Source organism: Aethalodelphis obliquidens, unplaced genomic scaffold (genome assembly GCF_003676395.1).
Source record: "Aethalodelphis obliquidens isolate GAN/ISIS:26980383/991018 unplaced genomic scaffold, ASM367639v1 scaffold7, whole genome shotgun sequence".
NCBI lineage: Eukaryota > Metazoa > Chordata > Mammalia > Artiodactyla > Delphinidae > Aethalodelphis > Aethalodelphis obliquidens.
The window spans coordinates 13,319,746-13,347,544 of NW_020837951.1; the positions used below are offsets into that span (position 1 = coordinate 13,319,746).

General features: G+C 38.0%; 2 protein-coding genes across 6 annotated transcripts; one reads left to right on the forward strand and one right to left on the reverse strand.

The window, feature by feature from the left end:
- On the reverse strand, positions 1–3,911 carry LOC113619404 (uncharacterized). Its single transcript, XM_027104110.1, has 4 exons — positions 3,861–3,911; positions 2,917–3,193; positions 2,026–2,831; positions 1–1,338 (listed from the first exon to the last, which is right to left on the reverse strand). Exons 1-4 carry the CDS (start codon positions 3,909–3,911, stop codon positions 1,291–1,293), a joined length of 1,182 nt encoding a protein of 393 aa, XP_026959911.1. The 3' UTR covers positions 1–1,290.
- Positions 2,271–27,253, forward strand: RAB14 (RAB14, member RAS oncogene family). 5 transcript variants are annotated; one of them, XM_027105006.1, is made up of 10 exons: positions 2,869–3,077; positions 3,232–3,347; positions 4,966–5,060; positions 11,640–11,698; positions 12,810–12,863; positions 14,364–14,541; positions 19,693–19,759; positions 23,169–23,256; positions 23,606–23,636; positions 24,635–27,253. In XM_027105006.1, exons 4-10 carry the CDS (start codon positions 11,647–11,649, stop codon positions 24,810–24,812), a joined length of 648 nt encoding a protein of 215 aa, XP_026960807.1. In that variant the 5' UTR covers positions 2,869–3,077; positions 3,232–3,347; positions 4,966–5,060; positions 11,640–11,646; the 3' UTR covers positions 24,813–27,253. The 5 variants fall into 5 exon arrangements, with proteins under 5 accessions (XP_026960806.1, XP_026960808.1, XP_026960807.1 ...); XM_027105007.1 differs by lacking the exons at positions 2,869–3,077; positions 3,232–3,347 and adding an exon at positions 2,429–2,543 and having other exon boundaries at positions 24,635–26,951; XM_027105008.1 differs by lacking the exon at positions 3,232–3,347.
- Positions 27,254–27,799: the final 546 nt, after the last annotated feature.

The following is a 27,799-nucleotide window of genomic DNA, read 5'->3' on the forward strand; positions in this document are numbered from 1 at the left end:
TGCATATACTCTTTTCATGTAAATAGCTTTTTTAAAAAAAAAAACAACTAGAAACCCTGACAGATGTTTGTCATCCAAAGGACAGTCCATTTTAAGTATGCTGCAGTTAGTGTCACACAACCTCTTCCTACTTTGAAAATTCTGTGAATTATTACAAGAATTGCCAATTTCTACTCTTTAATTGCACTGCTTAGCATGTGATAGGCATTCTGCATTCACAACGTTTCTTTTCAATGCAGCTTCAAAGTGTAATGACTTTGACACAGATTTAAGCAAATTTAGAGATCTACATTTAAGCTGCTAAATGCAAATAAAGCGTGAACTACAAAGTAATGCTTAGGATGGGAGATCTGAAGTTATATGTGTTTTAATTCAAATCCCAGTACCAGTTTTCACCTATATGACTTTAGCCCTGTATGACACTCAGTTTTCTCATTCATAAAATGGGGTGAATAGAGCAGTGACTTCATGGGGATGTTGTAGGGATTAAATAAGAAAATATGCATGATTCTTAGGACATTTCCTGGAACACAATAAGTGTTCAGTAAGCATTAGCTATACATAAAGGTTTCAGTTCAGGTGACAATTGTATATATACAAACTTTCTAGCCAGACATAAGTTCATAGCTGGACCAGTAGTGTCAGTTGGTTCATAGCTTTCTCCTTTATTTGGTACAGGCAAATTTCCTGATTTCAGAGATGTTAAATTGTGAAACAAACAAACTATACTTATTGGAGTTAAAGAATATAGAAATAGGGGCTTCCCTGGTGGCGCAGTGGTTGAGAGTCCGCCTGCCAATGCAGAGGACGCGGGTTCGTGCCCGGGTCCGGGAGGATCCCACATGCCACAGAACGGCTGGGCCCGTGAGCCATGGCCGCTGAGCCTGCGTGTCTGGAGCCTGATGGATTACCTTACAGATTAGTATTACCTTATATTAGGTTATCATGTAATAACCATCCCATGTATTAAATTCTCATATGCCAAGCATTTTGCATATATTATCTCATTTAATTTTCACAAGGACTCATGTGAGATAGATATTATTATTCTTATTCTGAAGAGACTGAAGATCTGACAAATCAAGTGACATGCCCAAAGATATCATTAGTAAGTTGTAGAGCAGGGATTCATTCTCAGATTGTTCTGAAAAAAAGATATTTGTAAATTCCCATACATTTTTCCAATGAAATCTCACTTACGCATGGCAGAACCAGCTTATGAAAGGTCTTGAATGCTAAAAGCAGGCTTGAACTTCATTTTGGTGGATTGAGGCAGGGCTGTCTTATCCATTAGGTACAGCAGGCACAGTGCCTAGGGTCCACAATACTTTTAGGGGTCTATAAAAATGTTTAAGTTCAAAATCAGAAGAGAAAAATGGACTTTTAGATTGAAGAAAATGACTTGCTATATAACATTAATATATTTATCTGTATATTAATGCATTTGTAAAATATGAAATATATATTAAATAAATATTATCTACTACATAAATATATATATTATATATCCACAAGCGCAAAGCAAAAGTGCCCGGGGCCATGAAAGTCAGAATGCGGCCTTGTACCGGGGTGCGCTAAACTTTCTGGGGAGGTGATATAGCAGACTAAGTTGGAAGAGGGTGGTAGGTGGTGGCCAGATTCTGAAAAATGTCACAATTTCTCTCCTCCCATCAAAGTTACCCCCCCAAAGGGAGGTTGTAAGGGACAGAGGTGAAACATAGGGCAGAAAGTGCCACTTCCTAGCTGCATGATTTTGGACAAGTGACTTGATCAATCTAAGCCTCAGTTTCACCATCAATAAAATGGAGATATGTATCTCCTGAGGTTGTTGGACAGGGACCTAGGTGCCGTGTTCACCGTTAGGTACGAATCGCTTGATACATACATGTTGAATGAATTCAGTAAATGTGTGCTTTGCACAGTGGTCGGTGTAAGGTAAGCCTCCAGTAAGTGGTAGCTGCTAGCATTAAAAATAGTAAAAAGTCCCCATAGTTACAACCCTAGCGCTGCAGAACCCAGACGTACCTCAGCAGGTCCGATGGAAACCTGCGCAGTAACTTCCCACAGGAGGCGAGGACGCGCGACTGCGCTTGCGCACAAGCGCTTTCCTCCGCCCCTTCGGGCGCGAGGACCAGAGGGGCGGGTTCGGCAGCGTTGCGACGAGTCCAGAGGGGAGGACTGAGGAAGGGGCGTGGCCAGCAGGCCGGGCCACGGCCACACTCTTCCGGGCTTCTCCAGCTGCGTGCGCATCCTCCTCCCCCCTTCTTTTGTGGTCCGGCCCATTGCGAGGGTGACAGGAAACCCTGTGCAGGGAGCGCCGCCATCTTGGACGTGCCCGAGGAAGACCCTGAGGGAGCTGCAGGAACGTCGCCGCTGCCACCGCCACTGCCGCCAGTGCGTCTGCAGCTTCTCGGCCTGCCCGCTGCTTGCCGGCGCCTCGGCCGAGCGCCCCCGCCCCTCTCCTGCTGCGCCCGCCCGCCTCTTCCTCGTCCTGACGCCCCCCTCACTCCCGGAAAGCTGCCCAGCCACCAGCAACCCCCCAGGTAACCCAGGCCTTCCGCAGTGTCCGGGGGCCCGGGGCTTCCTCGCCAGGCTCTCCCCGGGCCGGGGGTGGGGACGACGGCGGGCCCGGGGCGCGGGCGAGGGGCGTTGCAGGGTGGGCCGTGTCAGGCCGCGGCGAGCCCGGGGTCGGCGGTGGGCGCCGCGGCGGCCTGACAGGAGTCCATGCGGGGGCGAGGGTGTCCCCACGCGGCGCCCGCCGAAGCTCCGGTCCTCCCCGCCCAGTCGAGGGCTCCGGGGCGCGGCGTGGGCAAGGGTGTGTTCGGCCTCGTCTTCCCCGCCTCCTCAGCCGACCTGGGCCGACTCGCACCTCCCGCGGGCCCCGTCTCCTTGCCGCCACTCTCGGCGGCCGCCGACCTCCCACGCCGGGTTTGTCCACGCGGGCCGCGCCGCTCTGCAGCTCACGAGCCCCGGACGTGGCGTTCCCCGGCCCATAGGCCGCGTCCGGCCCCGAGCACAAAAGGCAGCAGCCCGCAGCCCCGCTGGCCTCTTGGACCGTCTGCGACGTCCTTGTCGATGTGGGTAGGCTCTCTTGGACTCGGGCTGGGCAGGGGTCTGGGCGTCCGAGGTTCTGGTTTGGGTGAAGCCCTGTAAGGTCTGTGACATCCTCTAAGACCCCGATGCTAGCTAGCATCTAGAAATAACGAAGACAAAAAGTTTTGGCTTTTCTAGAATTTAAGAAAAGAAGGCGGAAGAAGCGTGTTTTGGTGGTTTGCACTTTACCGTGTGCCAGACCCGGATTTAGGTGTCTTCCAACAGGTTTATCTTGCTTCACGGGGCCCTGGGGGGTAAGTGTCTCCATCTCCCAAGTGAGGAAACTGAGGCGTGAAGGTGTGATGTGGCTGGTTAATGATGGTATAGGCAAACTCAGGTTAGGCCAGGGTTACACACAGGACCATTTAAAATGTAGCTACGGCTTAATTCCTTTTTTGCTATGTTTGCATTTGGGTAACAGCTGATTACTCCTTTAGAACCCAGAGTCTGTCGTGTGGGCCACTACACTGCCAGTCCTCATTTTCACCACCCCAGAGGAGAGATGGCAAGATTTCCATTTTATATTTGAAGGAGAAGCTGGGTTACGCAGAGAGCAAATGCTTTCCTGGTGGTCCCACAGCAAGTGTCAGTGTCCAGATTTGGACTCTTGCAAAGTTTACTGCTCGGTTCCATTACTGTCACAACTGCCTTTTATTTAGGGGTGGTTATTGAGGACAAATGTGACCTTGCGATAACCCAGCTCCCACTCGCCCACCCCCCAAGACTTCCCCAAATGTTTCTTCAGATTTCTGCTTACACCCATTTACTTGGTCATGCCTTTGAGACATGTAGTGGTTAGGAGTTTGGAGGGTTCCCATGCCCGTATTGCCACTTCCTAGTTAAGTGACGTTAAGCAAGTCACTTAACTTCTCAGACTAAGTGTCCTTATCTGTTCACGGGATAACTGTACGTACAATTTAGAGTTGTTGTGAAGATTAAATGGGGTTTAAAACCCTTAGCACATTGCTTGGAATATGGTAAGTGCCCCGTTGTCTCTTAACAGTGCCAAGCATGTAGTGGGTGTTTAGTATTTGTTGATTGAGAGGAGCATGGCTTTAGAGAGCTGTAGAGTTAGACCTGGGCCTTAATCTTAGCTTTCCCTTTAGTAGTATATGACCATTGGTATATCTCCTCTCTGAGCTGGTTTCCTTATCTGTAAAATGAGTTAGTTTTTAGAATTAGAGATTGCTTATAAAGTAGCTGGCATATAATAGTCACTCAGTAAATGGCGGTTATTGTAAAGAAGTAAAACCTTTAGATATTAATAACCTAAAAAATTCCTTGGAATTAAAGCTACATTTTAAAAAGATTTTGTTTTTTATATTTCATGTTACACTTTATAGTTGTTGCATACTTTAGCTATGCAACAGAATGTGGAGTGTTTTTACAACTGATTATTAGTCTTAAATCATAATCTCAGTAAGATATTGTACAATTAGAGGAAACTTTGGGTTAAGGCAAATAAGATATTTCAAAACTAGAGCTATTGAGAGATGTTTCATTTTTTAAAAAAAGCTTGAAACATTTTTATGTGATTAAAAATGCTGGGCATGCCGGGAGTCAGCAATGCACATATAGAGGTATCAAAGATACTATTATTTTAAGAAACTATTTTTTCTAGACAATTTTAAACATATACAAAGTAGAGCAGTATGTTGAGCCTTCATATATCCATCAGCCAGTGTCATCAGTGATCAGTCTCCTTTCATCTATATACACCTGTACCTCTCCACCAAATTACATTTTTTGTTGTTGTTTTTTCTTGTTGTTTTGATTTTTATTGGGGTATAGTTGATTTACAGTGTTGTGTTAGTTTTCTCTGTACAGCGAAGTGAATCATTTATACATATACATATATCCACTCTTTTTTAGATTCTTTTCCATCTACCAAATTATTTTGAAGGAAATCTCAGACATCATTTCATCAGTAAATTTTTCACTTATTGCTAATCCTTTTAACTCTAACGGTAAGTGCAGGGTTTTAGTTTTGTTTTGTTTTCCTCCTAAGTACTTTCCTTCTGTGGACAGAGGTACAACAGTAAAGTACTTTATTTCCTATTCACAGCGTGCTGTCATAATTAGGTGGAAACTTTTGTCTTTCTCGTGATACAAGAGAAATATGTTTTTTTCTTATCACATTATTAATTTATATAAAAGTGTGACTTTAAATATCTTGTCAAAAGTCAGGTGATTTTTAAAGTGCGTCTCAGAAATGAGCGGGTTATTTTCAGAGGTTGCATTAGTGTTGAGGAAAGGAAATTGAGCATACATTTTGATTAGATTAGTTTAGTAGATTAACTCCCAAAGTTCTGTGTCCACTTAACTGACAAATCAAGTAGCATTCCACTTTAGTGGGCTTGTAAGCACACCAAAATGCTTCTCTTCTTGAGTTCCCTGAAGGGAGGGACCCCTTTGTTTCATTACTGTGTTGTAATGTATTTCATTACTGTATTGTATAATTTCATTACTGTATTGTCAAAGCCTAGCATAAGGCTTTGTGCCTAGTAGATAATTTAAAAATTTTTTTATATTGGAATCACAAATGCAGTTTATCCTGGCTCAGGTGTTTTTAACAGTGTTCTTCATGTAAAAAAAAAAAACCACTTAATTCTAACAATAAGGATAAGAATTTAAATCACCTGGAATATTTTTATTCGGGGGTAGCTTTTTTCCTGTGTTGTCTTGAATCAGTTACGTAAAAATTACACAGTAACATCTTATGTTCTAAGAGTGGGATAAAATAGCTGTGTAACAGTTGTGAAAGGATTAGTCAGACAAATGCATAAGGTAACACAGCAAGGAGTCAAACCATAAGAAAATGAAAAAATGCCCTCCATTATTGGGGTGTTTTCTGTTTGTGTGTTTGGTTTTTTTTGTTTGTTTATTTTTTTTTGTCTGCGCCCCAGAGCTTGTGGGATCTTAGTACCTGAACTAGGGATTGAACCTGGACTCTCGGCTGTGAAAGCACAGAGTCCTAACCACTAGACTGCCAGGGAATTCTCCTGTTTGTTTTTTGAGTCTAATCACGAGTCACTTCATATGATGTTCCCCATATTATTGGTAAATGTGGAAGTAATGTTGGAAGTATTATGACTGGGATTTTTTGTTTGTTTGTTCTTGTTTTGTATTAGAATTATATATAAAAATGCTTAAAAAATATTTGTCTTTTTTTCCTCTACTTTTAATATTTTAGAATATTACTAATGAATATAGTACATGCTTATAGTGTCCTCACAGGGATATATAAAGAAAGTTAATAATTTTCCCCTTTTTTTCTCTCAATCTGTGTATTAATTTTTCACAGCTTGGTGTGTATCCTTCCATAGTATATGCATATAGGATTGAGTGTGTATGTGTTCAAAAATGGGATGTGCTATCATAAAACTCTGCAGCATGCTCTTTTTCACTTAAAATCATGGATATATTTCCAGGTTAATACTTATATCTAAATGGTTTTTAAACTAGATTTATATTATTTCATAGTACAGATGTACTTTAGTCATTTCCCTGTTGACGAGTGTGTAGATTGTTTCCAATTTTTTGCTGTAAAAATGCTGCATTAAATGCACTTGCACCTGTAAATTATGGACTGATGCTTTTGTTTCTGTAGACTACTTTTAAAAAAATAAATTTATTTATTTATTTTTATTTTTGGCTGTGTTGGGTCTTCGTTGCTGTGCGCGGGCTTTCTCTAGTTGCGGTGAGCGGGGGCTACTCTTTGTTGCAATGCTCAGGCTTCTCATTGTCGTGGCTCCTCTTGTGGAGCACGGACTCTAGGCGAGCAAGCTTCAGTAGTTGTGGCATGTGGGCTCAGTAGCTGTGGCCTGTAGGCTCTAGAGCTCAGGCTCAGTAGTTGTGGCACATGGGCTTAGTTGTTCCGCGGCATGTCTGATCTTCCTGGGCCAGGGCTCGAACCTGTGTTCCTTGCATTGGCAGGCAGATTCTTAACCACTGCACCAACAGGGAAGCTCTGTAGACTACTTCTAAGTGGGTTTCTTGGCCAAAGGGTGATTTGGGTTGTTTTTAAGATATTAAAATATACTGATTACTTCCCCAAAATATTGTGACACTTCAGATTCCCACAAGCAGAGTAAATGAAAGTGCCTACCTTCACATCTGTATCTGCACATTTCAAAACTAGTCGTTTATATGTATAGTTTTATTTGGAAAGGTGTCTGATTCAGTATATGGAGACTAGGTGATACTATTTTGGCCCAACAATGATTAGTGTTTAATGTGCATTTAGTAACCATTTAGATCTATATGTATTGGCCTGGAAATAGATCCATGATATTGTTAAGTGAAAAAAAGCACGCTGCAGTTTCATTCAATAGCATACCCCATTTTAAATATATTTCTCACCTTAACAGTGGTATGTGTTTCATGTTCACGAGATGAGGTTGAGAAATCCTTTGTTACAGCATCATTAGGCAAAGTTAATATTTAAATGGGGCCACAGAATAATTATTAGTGTTTAATATGCATTTAGTAAACATTCTTCTTGACAACCAGGAAGTTTAGGACTAAATTTTACATGGACTGATAGTAAAACTATTACCTTAACTTTGAGTATTAATTAACCTCCATCTTTCTCTGATTTTGATTTTTTGCTTTTATTTTATCAACCTACATATATATGTTTTTAATGAGCTACTTTAGATAGAGAAAATCATGTTCTTTGGAGTCAGGTTTGGGTTCAGGTTCCAACTCTGCTATTTGCTAACTTTGTAAACCAAGCAAATCAGTGAATTTCCCCGAACCTCAGTTCCTTCAGTTTTTACGCGGACATAATGGTAATGACTCTGCAGAGTTGTAAGACTTGAGTAAGAATTATACAAGACAACATAGGGAAAAGTAGTGCACATCCTCACATGGTTTACTCTCAACAAATGTTAGTTCCCTTCAGAAACTTTTTTGTAAATAGATATAGTATGAATCGTTGTTACTAGTATTATCACTTATCCATATCTACAAATCCTGATCATAGTGCATCCTCTGAATGTAGTTATTTAATAACGCCTATTCAGAATATTAAGTTAGAACCAAGTGAGTGAACTGAGAAAGATTTGTGTCCCAAAGTACCACTGTCGGGTTTTGTGGTGCATCTCAACTGTGGAGGAGGCCAAATAATATAGTGATTAAGAGAGGGTTTTCTGCAGTCAGAACAATTGTAGGTTCAGTATAGACTTGACCACTTAGCTCTATGACGTGAGCATATTACTTACCTGTTGAGTCTTACCTGTGAAATGAGGATAATAGTCACCATTTTATATAAAGGTAGTAGTGAGGATTAAATGAAATAGCAGCATGTAAAGTATTCAGCACATTGCCTGGCATATGTTAAATGCCCAATAAATGGTAACTATAACAATTGTGTTTGTTATTAGTTTACAGATTGTTCATCACATATTTAATGACTTCTCTGCTTCTTGTCTTTAAGAAAAAGGTGTTAAAGGAGATCTTATTTATATGTGAATTTTATTCAAATGATTTTTGTAGAACATGTAAGAAGGTGCATTTTAACCACACCAATCACACATTTGCTGTGCACAAATTACAGGATATTACCAAGATTTTAAAATTAGTGGATATTGTAGTGTTGAGTGGACTCATGTTTTCAGAGTGTTTGAACTCGACCAATATTTCTTGCTCTCCCAATACCACTTTTTTTTTTTTTCACTTTTTGAGTTCTCAAAGTAAGTAAAGCAGAAGCACACATAAGTAATAGGGGAAAAACTTTTTTCTCCCTTCCAAAGCTAGTTAAAAATATATTCCTCACCTTAACATTGGTATGTTTCATGTTCAAGAAATGAGGTTGAGAAATCCTTAAAGCAGTATTAAGCATAATTAATAGTTAAAAGGTGCCACTTGAACATGGTTCTACTGCAAATACGTAGTTTTGAGTGAATGCTATCAATAAACTATGGGAGTCTATTTAAACCTAACTAGTATCTTACCTTAGAATAATAAAAAGAGGACTTGTGTTAGTGGCTACAGTGCTAGATATTTTTGCTTTCCTATCTACTGAAATTAGTAAATTTTAGTAGTTCTCCTTTAACTCTGCTTTTAGGATTTTTATTGTAATTTTTAAGAAACTTGACCAGAAAATTGTGTACTGAGGTGGAGACAGGGTGCTGGTATTCAGTCTGAAATAGGGATCATTCTCTTCTATTTGGAAATAGTTTATACTAATTAATGCTTGGAAATTAAAAAAAATTCAAAATTAGTCGTCTCAGTAGATATTTAATTAATTAATGCTTGTGTGATAATTAGCAAGTACACAAATTAGTACAACTAGAATTGGTTTATAATTTCATGATTAACCTTTAGAGCATTTCAAGTAGAAACTGGGATTGTTAGAGGCCATAGTTTTAACATAAAATGAAGGGAAGCAAAGTATGTACAGCTACAATGTTCAGTTAGAAGAGAGAAAAGAAATAGGAAAATCAGAAGAGGGAGAGCTTGAGAGTAACAGTAATTTAAAGGTGACTAATTACCTTCCCCCAAGTTTGAATAGGGAAAAAGAAGTTAAAAGAGGAGTTAAAAATGAATTGGATGAGAAGAACCTGAGAGAAATGCAGCCCAAGAAGAAATTAATAACCTTTAAATATCATTTTTATTGTGAGAGATTATTTTTTTCCTTGTCTTTAGGATCTGGTTCAGAGATGTAGTAAATAATACAGACCAGTTTGAGCCTCAGGACCAAGTTCATTCTTGTTTTTGGAAAAAGGGAATCAAATTAGTGTGATGTTCAGAATCAGAGTTACTTTAACTAGAAACTCTTTCCTGAAGGAACTGGTTAAGGGAGTTTTCTGTGATGTGACTGATTATAAATGTGTTACATCATGTCCCACTTTTGTTGAATGTAGTTCATACAGCTAAGTGGGAAGACTATACTGTGTGAAATTATCTAATAATTTACTGTAATTGACAACTTCCTCTTCCCTGGTAACAATAATTCACTTATTCTAAATATATACTTTTTCTACAGGTTAAATTTTATTAGTTACTTAGAAATTTTATTTGAAATATGACTTACAGTAAGGTGTTAATTTCAGTAAATGAGTTTCCCCAATCATACTAAATGTCTGGCTTGTGTATGCGACAGTTGGCCAAAACAGTAAAATCCAGGTTAAAAAAATACTGGAAATAAATTTTTTTAAAAATAGGGTTAAACCTTCATATTTATAAAGAATTTTTATCTTAAGCTTTTTGGCTACACCGTGTGGCTTGTGGGATCTAAGTTCCCCAACCACGGATCGAATCCCGACCCTTGGCAGTGAAAGCGTGCAGTCCTAACCACTGGACCACCAGGGAATTCCCTGAAAACTGCTTTGAGAATAAATTTTTTTCTTTCAATTTTATTGGGGAATAAAATTTATTGTAAGTTATTACCAGCATTAAAATTCACCTCTTATTTCTCTAGCACCTAGCACAGTGTCTGACATATTCAAGGCATTTGTTTGAATAAATTGGAGAGGTTTTTTTTAAGTTATTAAAAGTAGAAGAGGGGCTTCCCTGGCGGCACAGTGGTTTGGAGTCCGCCTTCTGATGCAGGGGACACAGGTTCGTGCCCCTGTCAGGGAGGATCCCACATGCCACGGGGTGGCTGGGCCCCGTGGGCCATGGCCGCTGGCCCTGCGCGTCCGGAGCCTGTGCTCTGTGATGGGGGGGGCCCCATTGGTGAGAGGCCCGCGTGTCGAAAAAAAAAAAAAAGAGAGAAATTAGAATTCTTTAGGTTAAGTCTTCTCTGAGGGTAAGAAATGGGCTGTGATCTTTAAGAATACCTTCTAATAAACAAACTTTCAAATTTTAGAACCACAATATGCTATTATTTCTCTTAGCTCCTAGAATAATATATAGCAGGCATTTGGTATATTGTTAATCTTCAAATCCTATATTAGGTTGAGCTATATGAAATTGTCAATAATTGACTTTTTTTAAAAAATCTATAAGAACAACAGATTCATGTGGTTCTAATTCTGACATTTATTTGGTTTAGAAATAATATGATTACTCTTTCTTTGGATGCTATGCTAATTGATAATTTCACGTAGAGTAAAAAGGTTATTTTGTGTTTATAAGTTGGTGGTTACTTTTTATAACATTCTGTTGTAAAATCAAAGAGTTCCAAACAAATAGGTCATCAGTATTCACTTGATCAGTTAACAGGGATGGGGACCTTCATAGGGGAGGAGGATTATTTATAATGATGATACTGTTTAACTTAAATTTATAAAGATTTTCTTGTTTGAAAATTTTCAGAGTAGCATTTCTTATTGGGTATTTCCTAAAGTGAAATATTGGAATTGTTTTTATATATGTTCTTATATTTCTGGGGATAATACATGAGAATGTTAAAGCGTGTTCATCTAAGTGAGTTTGTGCATTTGATCATTTTGGAAAATGCAGTTTTGCTCTGATATTGTAACCAACATTTTGTTTATAATCACTGTGCTTTATTTTATATATCTTTAAAGGATACACAGCTTGGGTGACTTGTGTATACTTTTTTTCTGAAGTAACACAGTTTTCTTTGTTTTTAGTGCCACAATGGCAACTGCACCATACAACTACTCTTACATCTTTAAATATATTATTATTGGTAAGTTTATTTAACTTATACTGTTGTTCTCCAAAGAAGGTTAAAATGCAAAATATTTATATGCTAATACTTAATGTAGTACTCCAGAAGAAGTGAAGGATTTTCTTTCTCACTGCAAAATTAAAGCTCCTTTGATAAGGTTTATTTTTGTACCAGTGATGTACCTTTTGCTTTGTGACCCTGGGTACTTCTGTAGTACAAAGCTGGGTACATTTGAAGTGATGTTGGTTTTTCTTGAGGGCTACCTGAAAGTTTGTTAATACTGGGAATGAGATTAACTTCGTAGGAGTGCTGATACATCCAGAAATATCATGAAAGCTCTCAGAGCTCCCTGGATTCCAACAGTTGATAAAGATTCAGAGTAATTGTGTAAGATACATAAAATATAATGGTGGTTTTTCTCTTAATAAGTTTTGAGATTTAGCTCAAATTAAGACAATGCTGTTTATCCAGATACAGTTTTAAGAGCACAGTTGAAAGTATACATATTATTCTGTTAATTCATATTAGAACAGTTTGGTTTAATGTTGAGCTTATGTGACTGTATTGTAATGCTTCCTTCATCAAAGGTTAAATTACTGTTAGTACAGTTAGAGATGATATCTCTTCTGTTATGATTTTCATGTGATGTACATTCTTTTGTGGAATTCTACAAGAAATACGAGATAAGATGGGATCTAGTGAATCAAGCTTCCCAAACTTATTATTTCTACTTGTTATATGCTGCCCTTTTGGTCACTCCTAGGAGTTTCTGACTTTTTTGCATGGGTTAAGGGAAAAGAACAAAAAAAGTTGAAATAGTTCAAAGTAAAAAATACTATGTTTCTCTGTTAAAAAGCTTTTGCCAGCTGGTGTCTATTTATTAACATAATTCATAACCAAATTCTGTCACTGGTGAAGGTTGGGAATATTCAATTTATATATCACAGTGAAAACTGACCTTTAGGATCTTTTGAACTCGTTATAAATTATGGAAATAAAACTTTTTTAAGTGCCCCAGAAGTTTGTGATGTGATATGGTAGAAGGGATATAGCAGTCATTGAAGAGTATAAAATTATAAGTATAAAATTGAGAAATATAATTACCACTTGAAACTTTTTTTTTAAACAGGGGACATGGGAGTAGGAAAATCTTGCTTGCTTCATCAATTTACAGAAAAAAAGTGTAAGTTCAATATATAAGATAAAACATTAGTAAATTCTTTATTGTCACATGACACTTATTTTCAGTGTATTCTATGCAATTAAATATAACCTTTCCCTATATATGCACTTTTGTCTTTAGAAAGTGATTTTTTTTTTTAATAGGTGCAGACAAAATGAAATATACCTGTATGTATACAGTGTTGGCTTTTTATGCCATAAATAACTTGATTGACTTGTTTAGATTTTTTTGATGATATAAACTTAAATTTTAAAAATGTATACTATAAAAAATTTTAAAAAATTACAGTGTCAAACTTAAGTAATCTTTTTCTTGTTCTCTGACTTTCCATTATAGAAATTATCTTATTGGGGGAAATTTGCTCATATATCATTTGCTAATAACTAAATAATAATAGATTGGAAATATTTAAGGTGGAATTCTTTCTACATTCATGACTGGTTGATTAAGATTCAAAGTGTACTACTCTATCTTGGGTGGTAGGGGAAGGGGGCATTGTATTTTATGTAACCGATAGGCTAAATATAGTTGAAATTGTTTCCAGTAGTTGAAATCATTTCTATGGCATTTTTTTTTCTATGGCATTTTTTGGCTTAATGTAACATTTTATGAAGTGTCCAGCAGTCTGTGTGTACTATAGAAGAGAATAATAGTGGGTTCAGGTTTTCAGTGGCCTAATTATAAGGAAAGGACTAATAAAATTGTTCTGTTGGATTAGACGTATATAACTTGACAATATATAATTATAAATATATATTAAACATGGTGACTTTGAGATATTGATAACATTTTGCAAGATAAATATTTGTTTGACCAAAAACTAGAGTCCTAAAACCATTGATTGATTTGTTATATGTAAGAATTGTCAGAAGGCTAAATAGTATAATGTTGGTATTATGAAGAGTTTATGAAAATCTTTATTTTTCATTAGCAGATTCTTTTAGTCCAAAGGTCAGCAAACAGTAACCTGTGGGCCAAATCCAGTCACTGGCTGTTTTTAGAAATAAAGTTTTTTTGGAATGCAACCATGCCCATTTTTTACGTATTGTCTATGGCTGCTCTTGTGCTTCAGCAGAATGCAGTCTTGTGACAGAGATTTTTTGGTCTACAGAACTTAAAATATTTATTATTTGGTTCTTTTTTTTTTTTTGGCCGCACAGCGCGGCATGCGGATCTTCCCTGGCATGTAGGATCTTCTCCGACCAGGGATCGAACCCTCACCCCCTGCGGTGGAAGCACGGAGTCTTAACCAGTGGACTTCCAGGAAAGTCTTATTATTTGGTTCTTTACAGAAGTTTGCTGACCCTTGTTCCAGTCACATCTCTGTGACTCACTTCTGGGTTTTTGCTAATTTTTTTTTTTTTTAGTGCAAGCTTTAGTCTGTTTATAGCCTACAAGCATTAGTAAGTCATTTGATTTACTAGTGGATTATTTTCCCACTGGTCTTAATTTGAAGATTTCTGCAAGTTGGAACGTTATATTTCTTTTCCTCCCTAACAGTTATGGCTGACTGTCCTCATACAATTGGTGTTGAATTTGGTACAAGAATAATTGAAGTTAGTGGCCAAAAAATCAAACTGCAGATTTGGGATACAGCAGGACAGGAGAGGTTTAGGGCTGTCACACGAAGCTACTACAGAGGAGCTGCGGGAGCACTTATGGTGTATGATATCACTAGGTAAGCGATTAATAATTTTCAACCTTCATCCTTGAAAAAAGAAATCTATTTTAGGAGTGTGGTTTCTTTTTTTATTGATTTAGGCATTCTATAGTTTGTAATTGCGTGTCTGTAAATGAGCTTATTTGGGTTTTATGGATTTTTCTCTAAATTGCTGTGTGTAATACTTGATATAACATGTTGATTTCCCTTTCTGAAAGTGAGTATGACTGAAGGAAAACTTCAGGAGATGCCGGTGGAGCGAGTGAAAGGATACTGTTCTGAAAAGCAGTATCAGTTGAATTATTTGAGGTGAAATAATATTTTACACCACATATTTTCACTTCAGTAGAAAGCAAGCAGATCTTGAGGAGTTCCTCTGTTCAGCCTCTAGTTATTTATTTTTGGCTGCATTGGGTCTTTGTTGCTGCACACGGGCTTTCTCTAGTTGCGGCGAGCAGGGGCTACTCTTCGTTGCATTGCGCGGGCTTCTCATTGCAGAGGCTTATCTTCTTGTGGAGCATGGGCTCTAGGCGTGCGGGCTTCAGTAGTTGTGGCTTGCAGGCTCTAGAGTGCAGGCTCAGTAGTTGTGGCGCACGGGCTTAGTTGCTCTGCGGCATGTGGGTCTTCCCGGACCAGGGATCGAATCCATGTCCCCTGCATTGGCAGGCGGATTCTTAACCACTGTACCACCAGGGAAGTCCCCACACCTTTTCAAAATAAGGTCAAGCAAGGAATTAAGTAGTTTTGCTAACCCACCATGGTAGATTATAAAAAGTTCTCATACTTGCATCTGAAGTATTTTATTGTTTATTTACTTAAATTCTTTTTTGTCCTAAAATGGATTGAAGTAGCTCATGATACTTCATGTAGCAAGATTAAATTTATTTCAACTGTTTCTGGAAACTCAAAGCAATTGATAGAAACTAACGAAACTGGATCCTAAATGTTTGACTTTGGAATACTGTGCCACTTCATTAAACTCTGTACTGTTTATCTACTACTGTAAGCTAGAAAATGAACTGGATCACCTTTCATGTTAATGCAAAGCGCCAGTCTAAATCAGTGTGACTCTTGTCTCACTTTTTGAGGGGGTAGGAATTGGTGAGTGGGACCAAGTGATAGACTTTCAACCTTATTTCCTTTTGGGAAATGATTTATACTGTTTCCTCTTGAAGAGTCACATTAGCATATTATAGGACCTTGAGAAGTTCTGTAGTAAAGGAACTCTTTAAGTTTGTTTAATTTGGTGTTTTCTAAGGTTATTTTATTGAGGAACACCCTTTGGAAAATGCTGCCTTAGAATAAAAATAGTGGATGATTATAATTATAGTGCTTGAAGTCTTACTAAATTCTAGAATTTGGTGGTGTCGGGGCAAAACAGAGTGAAACAGCCTTAATGCTCTTCACTAGAGCCAGACAGTTGGTAAATAGTTTTGTGAGAAGACTGTTAAAGAACCTGGCCATCTGTACAGACATCCTTTTATGAGGGATGCATTCCTGAAGACTTCGCATAATTGAAAGCTGCATTCATTATTATAATTTTTTAAAATTTATTTATTTATTTATTTTTGGCTGCGTTGGGTCTTCGTTGCTGCACGTGGACTTTCTCTAGTTGGGGCGAGCAGGGGCTACTCTTCATTGCGGTGTGCAGGCTTCTGTTCGTGGTGGCTTCTCTTTTTGCAGAGCATGGGCTCTAGGCGCATGGGCTTCAGTAATTGTGGTGCACGGGGGATCTTCCTGGACCAGGGCTCTAACCTGTGTCCCCTGTGTTGGCAGGAGGATTCTTAACCACTGTGCCACCAGGGAAGCCCTGCGTTCATTATTAATAAAATTTAAATATGGTGATGTGTGCTTAAGTGTATCTATCTATAGTGTTGTAGTTTGTTTTGCTTTCTCTATGTGCTCTTTTTTTAATTCCAGCCTATTGAGATACAGTCAACGTAGAGGATTGTATAAGTTTAAGATTATTTGATACGTGTATATATTTTGCTTTTAAACATAACTTTTAAGCATAGTAACTACTTTTGAGAAAATTTGTGTCTATTCAAGTCATTAAAAGTACTTTGCTGGAAACAGCCCAAATGCCCATCATCTGACAAATGGATAAACAAATGTGGTATATCCATATAGTGGAATATAATTCAACCATTAAAAGGAAGGAAACATTGATACATACTACAAAGTGGATGAACCTAGAAAACATTTTACTAAGTGAAAGCCAGACACATACAGTCACATGTTGTATGATTCCATTTATATGAAATACCTGGAATAGGCCATTTCATAAAGACAGAAAGTGGATTGCCAGGGGATGAGGAGTAAGTGCCAGTGGGTACAGAGTTTCTTTTTAGGAGTGATGAAATGTTATAGAATTAGAGTGATGATCATGCCACAAATTTGTGAATATATTAAAAACCACTACATTGTATACTTTAACAGGATGAGCTTTGTGATGTTTGTTATATCCCAATAAAACTGTTACTGAAAAAAAACAGTACTTCAGGTTTTAGATGGGTACTTTTTCTTGGTAAAGTGATACTTCATAGCAACATTGATGTGGCAGCTATGACACTGATTTTTTTCCCTTTTTTTTTCTATTATTAATCATTGACATTTTGCAAACTTAAAAGTCTCTGCTTTAGAGTAATACTTTTTATTCTTAGCATTAACACTTTTTAAAAAATTTATTTATTTATTTTTGGCTGCGTTGGGTGTTCGTTGCTGCACGGGGGCTTTCTCTAGTGGCGGCGAGCAGGGGCTACTCTTCGTAGCAGTGCACGGGCGTCTCATTGTGGTGGCTTCTCGTTGTAGAGCACGGGTTCTAGGCGCGTGGGTTTCAGTAGTTGCAGCACATGGGCTCAGTAGTTGTGGCTCACGGGCTCTAGAGCACAGGCCCAGAAGTTGTGGCGCACGGGCTTAGTTGCTCCGCGGCTTGTGGGATCTTCCCAGACCAGGGCTCGAACCCATGTCCCCTGCATTGGCAGTCACATTCTTAACCACTGCACCACCAGGCAAGTCCACTAGCATTAACTCTTTTTTTTTTTTTGCGGTACGTGGGCCTCTCACTGTTGTGGCCTCTCCCGTTGCGGAGCACAGGCTCCGGACGCGCAGGCTCAGTGGCCATGGCTCACGGGCCTAGCTGCTCCGCGGCATGTGGGATCTTCCTGGACCGAGGCACGAACCCGTGTCCCCTGCATTGGCAGGCGGACTCTCAACCACTGCGCCACCAGGGAAGCCCAGCATTAACTCTTGATTGTCACAGGGTACTTGCCTAAATTGACATCATAGTTTATCATGGTAGTTTGTTTGATATATCACATCTAACATCACACCAAATTTAGGGATCTTTTAGCACCTTTTTGTTTTTTTTTTTTTTTTAGCAGTAGTAACACCAGTTAATGCATATTTGGGTCAATATATAGAGAGATATTATATCTATAGATTTGAAAGTATGTTGGTGAATTTTAAATTAGTAATGAGACAGTTACCAAAAGCATTAGCAGAAGTTATGTACATGTAAATAATTCAGTATACATGATCTTGATACTACTTACAAAGGATGTGTAGATTTTTCTGTTTACCAAAGTGTTGGCAGTTTGTAATTCACTCTTGCTGCCAGCTTTGACATTTTAAAGTTGATCTAAATCAGTATAAATATTTTTGGACTTGCGTTGTATAAGGTTTTGTGCACAAAGCAAGATAGCTGTGTTGGGTAAAAGCAAGGTATGCTAGTACTACAAGTATTAAAGAGTGATAAGGCTTGTGCTTTTTAAAAGAAAATTTATTTATTTATTTATTTTTGGCTGCGTTGGGTGTTCGTTGCTGCACACGGGCTTTCTCTAGTTGCAGCAAGCAGGGGCTACTCTTAGTTGCGGCACGCAGGATTCTCATTGAGGTGGCTTCTGTTGTTGTGGAGCACAGGCTCTAGGCACATGGGCTTCAATAGTTGTGGCATGTGGGCTCAGTAGTTGTGGCCCACGGGCTTAGTTGCTCTGCGGCATGTGGGATCTTCCCGGACCAGGGCTCGAACCCGTGTCCCCTGCATTGGCAGGCAGATTCTTAAAACCGCTGCACCACCAGGGAAGTCCCAAGCCTTGTGCTTTTTAAGAATTATATTTGACTATTGTTTGCTTAGAAAATTTTAAAGCATTGGGAAAAAAGTTTTTATGTGACTTTTTTTTGACATTTATGTGGTGATTTGTGTATAATGTAATATAGCACAGAAAAAAGAGAGTCTGAGTAAGAAATTCTTTTCACTTCTCACTGGGAAAGGATTAAATGTTTGGAATATCACATTTTATATGAGCACTGGCAGCTGGAGATCATGCAGTATATTCACAAGGCTGAACTCGAAACACTTCAAGGACACAGTGTGTGTACAGGGTTCTACACCCGGCTCTGAAATCATTAAAATCTTTATGGGCTTCTGTTTCCTCACCTGATAAATGAGTAAGATAGATTAATGTTCTGTGAGTCTGTAGAAGTCAGAAATATTTTTAAGCTACAAAATTTTTTAAAATTTTGACCTTTTTGGTAAAGTCTAATTAATAGTAATAGTATATACTCTGTATATTATTGTAAATTATTTGGATTTGTTTGTTATCTTAGATCCTACTTGGCTAGTGCAAAGGAGCCTATGAGTTTTTAAACTCTTGGGTTAGAGAAAATGGAGAAATAAGGCAGTCTGTATCCCCAAATGAATTAGCTGCTGGTTAATAAGAGTACAGAGTTAGGATAAACTCACTGTCTGATATACCTGGGGATTTCAGTTTCCAGTCAAATGTATTAAATGTCTTTTTAAAGACAATTTTTAAAACTCTGAGTTTAGAATTGTTTTCCATCAGTTTTTTTAAGTTGTTCCTTGCTTGCTTATTGGTCTGTTTATGGATGTTCTTTTAAATGTAAAAAATTTACTCCTGACGTGTAAGTAATTAGCAAAGTTGCTGGCTATTGAGTTATTTATTTAAAAATAATAGGTTTTCCTAGATTTTTGAAAAGTATATGTTTGCATTCCACAGTTGTACTTTAGTGTAACAATCTAGTCAAATCAAAAATACTTCTTTAGGATCTGTTGATTAAAGTGTATATTTAAAATATTTGTTGAAGTTTCTTTTTTTCTGTTGAAATGGCATCTGTGGCAGTCACAAATGTAAACTTTAATTTTTGCAGAAGAAGTACATATAATCACTTAAGCAGCTGGTTGACAGATGCAAGGAATCTCACCAATCCAAATACTGTAAGTTAAATGACATCTATTATACAGAAAACTTAAGATCTAAGTTGACTCAGAAAGGAAAGCCATTTGCTAAGTGGGCTTTTTTTGTATTTGGGTACTAAGAATGAGAGAATCTTTATTCTGAAATTAATTGAAGAAAAAACGTTCTTTTCAAATATGGATTATGCCAGGTTTTGCGTCTTATACTTGGGTTTTGTTCATGTTAGTGGTTAAAAAAAAAAGTTATGAGTGGGGTAGTCTCATGTCAAGTGGAGACTCTGAAATCTGAAACTATCACTTTAATCTGCATTAGTTTCATAAAATGTTACCATTAGAGGAAGCTAGGCAAAATGTACTAGGGAATCTCTGTATTTCTTAAAACTGCATGTAAGTCTCAATAAAATTTCAATTAAAAATAAAAAGAGTTCTGCATGCGTTAAAAAATTAGCCAGTCTGAGAAGATATTTATTTATGGAGATTTTCATAGCCACCATGCTAGACTCTGCAATATACAAAAATGAATGTGGGTCCTTAGCCCATAAAAGGTTATAGTCTAGCAGGGAGATTACCTGTGGGTATACAGATAGCTATACTGAAAAGCAGAGTGGAATATGGGTTAGAAATAGAGTTACTGGTGTAGTGCTTGGTGGTGGTGGTGAGGACCCAGTATGAGCAGTGCCATCTGGAGAAACCAGCTTTATAGAGGAGGTGTTGTTTGAGCTGGGACTTGAAGGGTAAAAAGGTTTCAGTAGATTCTGTTGAGGGTATTCCAGGAACAAGTGAGGAAAAGCACAGATCTGTGACAGACTCTGAGCTTTTTGAGAGTAAGGCCTGTGTCTCACTTAGCTTTGTACCCCAGCACCTGGCAGTGGCCTGGTTTAGTAAATATGTAATCAGTGGTAAGATTGGCTTTCATCAGGGAACAGCAATTTAATTATATTGATAGTCAGTTAACATGGTTTGCCTGTTATGCCAGGGACTGTGTCTGGAACTTTCCATTATCACATTAAACCCTCTGTAGGTATACATACAAATCTATAGATGAATGTTCATCAGCAGCTTTATTTGCAATAACCAAAACTGGAAAACAACCTAGATGGCCATCAGCATGTAAATGGTGAAACAATCTGGTACGTCCATACTATGGAATACTCCCCAGCCATACAAAGGAATGAACTGTAGATAAATGCAACACATTAGATAGATCTCGGGCATTGTGCTGAATGAAAAAAAGTCAGTCTCAAAAGATGACATACTGTATGATTCCATTTATATAAAACATTCTCAAAAAGACAAAATTATTGAGATGGAGAACAGATTTGTGGTTGTCAGGGGTTAGCGATGGGGGTGAAAGGTGTTAGTGTGAGTTGACTATAAAGAGGGCAGCACAAAGCAGTTTCTTTGAAGTGATGGAACAGTTCTGTATCCTGATGGTGATGACACAAATCTATACCTGCAATAAAATTGCATAGAACTATACACACTCCAGAACCTGTAAAACTGGTGAAATCTGAATAAGGACTCTAGATTATACCAATGTCAGTTTTCCTCGTTTTGAGAGTGTACAGTAAGTATGTAAGATGCTACTATTGGGGAAGCTTGGTGAAGGGTATATAGGACCCCTCTACTCTTGTGTAAGCTTTTGTGGTTCTATAGTTACGTTCAGGTATTGGTAAAATATTAAAAACAGCAAGGAAACAACTTATTGTACAGGGTCCTTAGAGGAGTGTAATAAAAAAATTAGCCGTGTCCTTCCTGCCTCATTTATGCCTCTTAAAATCTTTAGAAAAAAGAAAATCTCTTTAAGGTCCAGTGCAAATGTTACATTTTCTGTAACGCTGCCTTTGATTTCTGTGTGGAAGTTAAATACTTCCTCATTTTGTTGGTGGTATATTTTGTACCTCTGTCTTGTTAGCATGCCACTTTATGCCTCCCCTTTCATGATGATGAGAAGCATTTTGGAAATTCTTAAGGAATGGAGAGCAGGCAGTGTTTCCATTAAGCACACATTTCTTGCTCTGAGCACCTGTGCTGTAACGGCCCTGTACTACTAAGCCATCGTGACTTGACCAACTTTGATATTTTTTGAAAAATTGATTTCCTTTAAGTGTTATTGCCTTATTCTTTAGAAGACTAGTGGACTATATATGAAAACTTCTTTCTCTCCTCAGTGGACGCTTGTCCACACTGACTGAAGAATGCTCACTTGCTGAAGGTTTACATTCGGGTCAAAATGGCTATACTTCATGGACAGCATTTTTTGAAAGTAGGACAGCCAGGGCCTGAAATTTCAAGTGAAAAAAAGTTAATGGTGGAAATCCCTTTTAGTTGAAACCGTCCATTTCTGAAGTATCTGTATCTGGATTACCACATCTGTTCTGAAGGGGAAAAGCGAGGATGGGGGGAGTTGCCAGTTGGTGTCAAAAAATACATTGGTAGAGACAGTTTATCCCCCAGCTCATTCCAGTAAAGGCTGAAGCCCTGTTTCCCAAAGCTGCACAGGTTTTTCTTAGAGCTTTTCAGAGCAGCCTTTAACTTCAGCCTAACTTCACTGGTATAAATGACTCCAGAGTGGGTATAGATGTATATAATATTTTGCCTTGAATTTGAACCCACTGCATATACGTCCTCCCACCCCCAATGTCCTCTATCATGGATACACAGTCATTTGTTATCAGTTGCTACAAACTTAGTCCAGCCTAGGGATAGTGTAGGGGAGGACAGTATTTGATGGTCACAGTTTGGGTTTTTCTACCTGACTTCTAATGTCCGCCTACCACTGACTGAGTGACCTTTGACAAGTCCTTATTTGAGTATTAATTTCCTTACTTGTAGCCTGAGAAGTTGAACTGGTAGTTGTAAAGTTTTTTGAGGGTCCCAGGAACTTTTGAAAATCTGATGAAAGCCACAAACCACCTCTTCCAGGGAATGTCCTTGTTTACAGCATTTTGTGCTTAATTTCAGTATATTCACAGATACCCTGGCGCTTGTCCATGGACCCTTAGTAGTCTTACTCAAATAAATCATAATCTTTGGCCTAGACCAGATGTGTTTCAGGCACACAAAAACAAAACAGGACTGTTTTGTTTTTAAATGGCTTGAGAGCTGAGACTGGTTTTTACGTGTTCATAGGGTTGTTTTTAAAAAAGTCAAGAAAGAAGTATATGCAAAGCGACCACAAACCTGAAATATATACTTTTTGCCCTTCACAGAAAGTTTGTCAATCCCTGGCCTAGGTAATTGCTGACATCCCTCTTCATACTAATACCTTCATGATTCTGTAGTTCTGTCTGATGGATAATTGCTAGTATTTCGTTTCCTTTTTAGACCCACTTGTTTTTTCTTCAAGATTTTTAGATTTCAGAATTTTCATGTTTGATTTAAATGGTTTCTTTTGTTTTAAGATGTTTTTCTTTTGGTCACAAACTAGGTAATAATTCTCATAGGAAATAAAGCAGATTTGGAGGCACAGAGAGATGTTACATATGAAGAAGCCAAACAGTTTGCTGAAGAAAATGGTGGGTTTCTTTTAAGACTTTCAATGGCTTTTTTGGGTCACACATGGGAGAATTTCTAGGGATAGGTGGGATTTTGACAATGCAGATTATTTGACAGTTTTTTAAAAATGCAAACTGCTCAAATCTAAGAATGAGGAAATAACAAAATGTGTTTCTATTTGAGGGCAGTAGAGTTATTTAATGACAAATGTAAAGATTCCCTCCATCTCAAACTCATATAGTCTTTCATAAAATACTATAGAAGGAGTACTGAAAGCTGTTGGGAAACTTTTATTCAGATGTTACTGAAGAGAGTGTCCTTGTGAAAGTTAATTCGAAATATCCTTCATAGTCTGAATTTTATTTTTAGGCTTATTGTTCCTTGAAGCAAGTGCAAAAACGTAAGTATGGCTAAAGTTAGTAGATCATTTTTAATTACATTCAAATTTCTCAAAGTAGAACCATATATTTAAAAATGTATAATGTATATACATGTAATGTATAATATATAAATGTGTAATGCTTATGGCAGGGAAAACAGTCAGCAAACATCCCTTTGCTTCCTGTTTCACTTTTCAAAATAATGTTTTTTGTTACTTTCCCTAACATATTATACCTTGCTTATACCCGTTGGTAAGCCAGGTTAATAAATGAAATTGTGTTAACATTTCAGAAGTGTTTGACTTTTACAACCAAGGTTGAATTTGGCATCTTGGACTCAAGGTTGGTCAACCTGTTGATTTAATGCTGCTGCTTATAGTAAAAAGCATGACTTAAGGAAATATTCAATGTCTAAGAATAATTAGAAGCATAATTAACATTTTCTAATTGTTATTCCATGTTCATTATTGAACCCCAGGACTGCTGTCATAGTTCTTCATTTATTAAGCCAAAAATTCCTTGCAGTGGTGAGAAGCTAGCTCCTTTTTGTTTAGCCTCATCTGTACTGTTAGTCCTAAGGGAGATGAACTCAAGTGTGAACATGGCTAAGCATGATAAGAACAGTACAGTTCATGCTTGGCTAATCAGACCATACAAATCCTGGAATACTGTTCTGCATGTGTTTGGAGATGACTTCATTTCTATTTGAAATACCCACTGTAATGGCCTGTCTTAATTATTGTTATATATTAATATACAGCATTTTAATGATTAGAGCACATAGTTTCAAATAGGGTTTGTAGAAAGAGCTGTTAGTATTGTTTATATGCTTTCCACAGAAAATATCTTCCCATGTTGTTCTCTTAGCTCAGTCTTCTGGTAGTCCCTTATTAGATGATACTGGCTGAGTTGAAGACATCATGCCAGTTGACTAAAGGTTAGCAAAAGGTCAGTGTATAATGTCCTGTCTGTCGTAGAAAGCTGTGGTTCGCCAATAAAGTTGTCGATTGCCTCTTAGGGGAGAGAACGTAGAAGATGCTTTCCTTGAGGCTGCCAAGAAAATCTATCAGAACATTCAGGATGGAAGCTTGGATCTGAATGCTGCCGAGTCTGGTGTACAACACAAACCTTCAGCCCCACAGGGAGGCCGGCTAACCAGTGAACCCCAACCCCAGAGAGAAGGCTGTGGCTGCTAGTGACCTCTTTGCCGTGGCTCTCATTTGACCTTTCACCTCTGTCTGTTGGAAGCAGTACTTTTTACTTGCTGCCTCATTGTCTTCTGTACATCTTACTGGGTTTAATTAAAAAGAAAAAACAACTCTGTTGTAAAAACAGTTTAACACAATACTAAACTGCTAAACAACTAGATGTAATCAGGTTATCAAAGGCAAGTAGAGTAATAAATCTCTTCTGCATGGTAAATCTAGACTTTTTTCCCCCCTTGATTGTCCTCGTGATAGGTATGTCACCAATACATGATTTAAACTGAGCACTGATGCTGGACTTGAGTTTTACCCCTCCCTCTTTTTGGCAAGGCTTTGTCTCATTGTACGGTTTAATTTCATGATATCTTAAGCCTTTCTTCCCATTTTTAACTGTTCAGGTATGTCTGTTATAACCCATAAGTTTATTGCTGTGAAATGACTTCTGATGATAGAGAAGGGGTCCTTTAAAGCCTTTTGTTTTTGTTGGATAAATTCCCTGTTGTGTGGGTGGCATTTTTCTTGAGGCGGTTTGCTTCTGTCTTAGCCTTGCACAGGGAAAATATCCATTTATCTTTTCTCTTGTGCTTAATTAATAGCTTTATCCTTTTTTTTTTTACACCATTTTATCTTTTTCTCTTTAGCAGAAAGTAAATATGTATAAAATTTGAAGGAACCGAACTAACAATACATTCTGTGTATATTATTTTAATGAAGAAAATAAATTGATTACTGGCATTGGAACAGTATAAAATACCAGTTTGTACAGTATGACCTATATGTGACTATGTTACTCCCTTCCATTTCACATAAGGAAATAGACACAACTGCAGTTCACAGGATGTACTGGCTCCACCCTTTGGTGCTGGCAGTGTTTGGGGACATTATGCTGGAAGGAGCTCCTGGCGTGAGAGGATTAACACTAGTAGATTCTGTTCCATCTTTGCACTGTGGCTTACCTGCTGATTTTCTTAACTGTTCTTGTGCAATCAATAATGTGCTAACCTGCTTTTCTCTTTTTGTAACGTTTTGCATTACAGGCTGCATTTCTTGCCTTACTATATAGAAAAAGAAAAAAGGCTGGGTTTATTATTGCACATTTTAAGCTTTTATACCTGTATCTTCTTGGAATGGTGAGATTCTAAACGAGACAGCCAGAACTGCAGGTCTGCTGTTAAGGGATTTTAAATTGTGCATTTTTAACACTACAGTGAAATAATCTAAGATATCCCATGTTCTTAGTATGAGGGGCTATTTTATGTCATGTTGGCATAAATTGTTTTGTAAAGGGGAAAGTGTTTCTAACGGTGTTCCAATATTTGTGCTGATACAAAGTAAGTTATTGCTTTGCACTAGGTGGTTTGGCCACTGACAGAATACTGTATTGCAAGGGAAATAATCTTTTATTTCTTTAGAAAGCAAACTTACATTTTACCAAGTTCTTTACTTCTGTTGATTGATTTCTAATTGAGTTTATGGTTCAGGCTGGGAACTGAGAAGTTATTTGAAGTAGGATAGGCAAACCTCAGTATATTATATACAACGCACTCTCAGCTCAACTGTTGTGTTTAAAATACACATTTTAAATCCCTATTTACAGACACTAACGTAAAAAATACAGCTTTCTGGGTTGTAAACATGTGGTAGTACCAGAGTATTGTATAGTCAGTGTTAAATAAAAGCCAAAACTGGAATGTGCAGAAAATAGGATTTGGTTAATTTGTGGACTCACCTTTCTGTCTTTGTTTAACTTTTTAAAAAGATACCTGGAGTAGATCAGTGTATTCTGTTAAAGACTTAACAGTGATCCATTTTGCTTACACTGTTGCATCACAAGGGACTTGCCCAGGGACCATGACCTGCTGGTGTGTGTATATATTTACAAAAACAAAACAAACAAACCACCCATTGGGATATAAGGTAGCAATCACAAATGAAAGACTGCGGCTTGTTTAGGTGCAGTACCCTGATTTCCCAAAGTTAGTTACAGTGGGTCTTAATTGTTTTTGTGACAGGAGTTATTCAGACTGCTGTACTCTTCATTTGATGTAACAAAATGCTATTAATCTAAATATTTGTAAATAAAGTACCTGTATCTAGATTAAATTAAAATTGTTTGCATTATTTTCTGAATTATAACAGGATTTCATATTTTCTTCAGGCAGTTATTTGGCATAAGTCGCCAGTGTTTATTTCAGAATTGTCCTTTTTGTTTAAAAAGAAAAGTCTACATAAGTAGCGTATAAATCCACATCACCCAGTAATTGAGCTAGTCTTATCCTTGTGTTCAGATCACACTTGCAGTGTTTTTCAACCTTTTTCAGTGTGAGATCAGCACATTTGGTGGCTGATAGTGTTCTCCCTTGACTGTACTTGGGGCCAAATTCTGTTATTTGCATGTGTAATCCCCTATAATAAACTTGGGTGCTCAAAAATAGAGAAGCAAATTGTCATATTGTAATATCTGTGTGCCAGACACTGGGCAAGTACACTTTGGAGAGAATGTGAAATTCTTTTAATTTTTAATCCATGGAGAGCTTACTACGTGTGTGGTCACCTGCTTTTCTGGGTTACTCGTTGCCCTTTTGCACCTACGAGGCCCTCCTGATTAGTAATTGGTGCTCAGTACTCTACGCGTTAGACATTCCAGTATGATGTTCAAGTATTTTTCATGGACAAAGTGTTTGATGCGGTAACTTTGATTTTTTTTTTTTTTTTTTTTTTGGTGGGGGTGGGGGTTGGTGGTGTTTTCATAATACTAGTTAGAGGTAGCAAAGTTTCTTTGGCAAGATGTCTTTTGGAACCGGGTGTTTGTTTGGCGTTACACGTTAATTACCTCACCTCTAATTCCAGAAGACTATAGTTTTGGGAACTTTTTTGCCCACTTTTTTTTTTTTGTGGTATGCAGGCCTCTCACTATTGTGGCCTCTCCCATTGCGGAGCACAGGCTCCGGACGCGCAGGCTCAGCGGCCATGGCTCA

Excerpts from the sequence above, each read along its gene's own strand:
- RAB14 (XM_027105005.1), top strand. The coding sequence starts at position 11,647 with ATGGCAACTGCACCATACAACTACTCTTACATCTTTAAATATATTATT. Across the intron at positions 23,257-23,605 it reads ACAGTTTGCTGAAGAAAATG|GCTTATTGTTCCTTGAAGCA; the intron begins GTGGGTTTCTTT and ends TTTTATTTTTAG. Across the intron at positions 23,637-24,634 it reads CTTGAAGCAAGTGCAAAAAC|GGGAGAGAACGTAGAAGATG; the intron begins GTAAGTATGGCT and ends ATTGCCTCTTAG.
- LOC113619404 (XM_027104110.1), bottom strand. The coding sequence starts at position 3,911 with ATGGGAACCCTCCAAACTCCTAACCACTACATGTCTCAAAGGCATGAC. Across the intron at positions 3,194-3,860 it reads TGTCTCAAAGGCATGACCAA|ATGCTAGCTAGCATCGGGGT; the intron begins GTAAATGGGTGT and ends CGTTATTTCTAG. Across the intron at positions 1,339-2,025 it reads TTTCCATCGGACCTGCTGAG|ACCCCTAAAAGTATTGTGGA; the intron begins GTACGTCTGGGT and ends ACATTTTTATAG.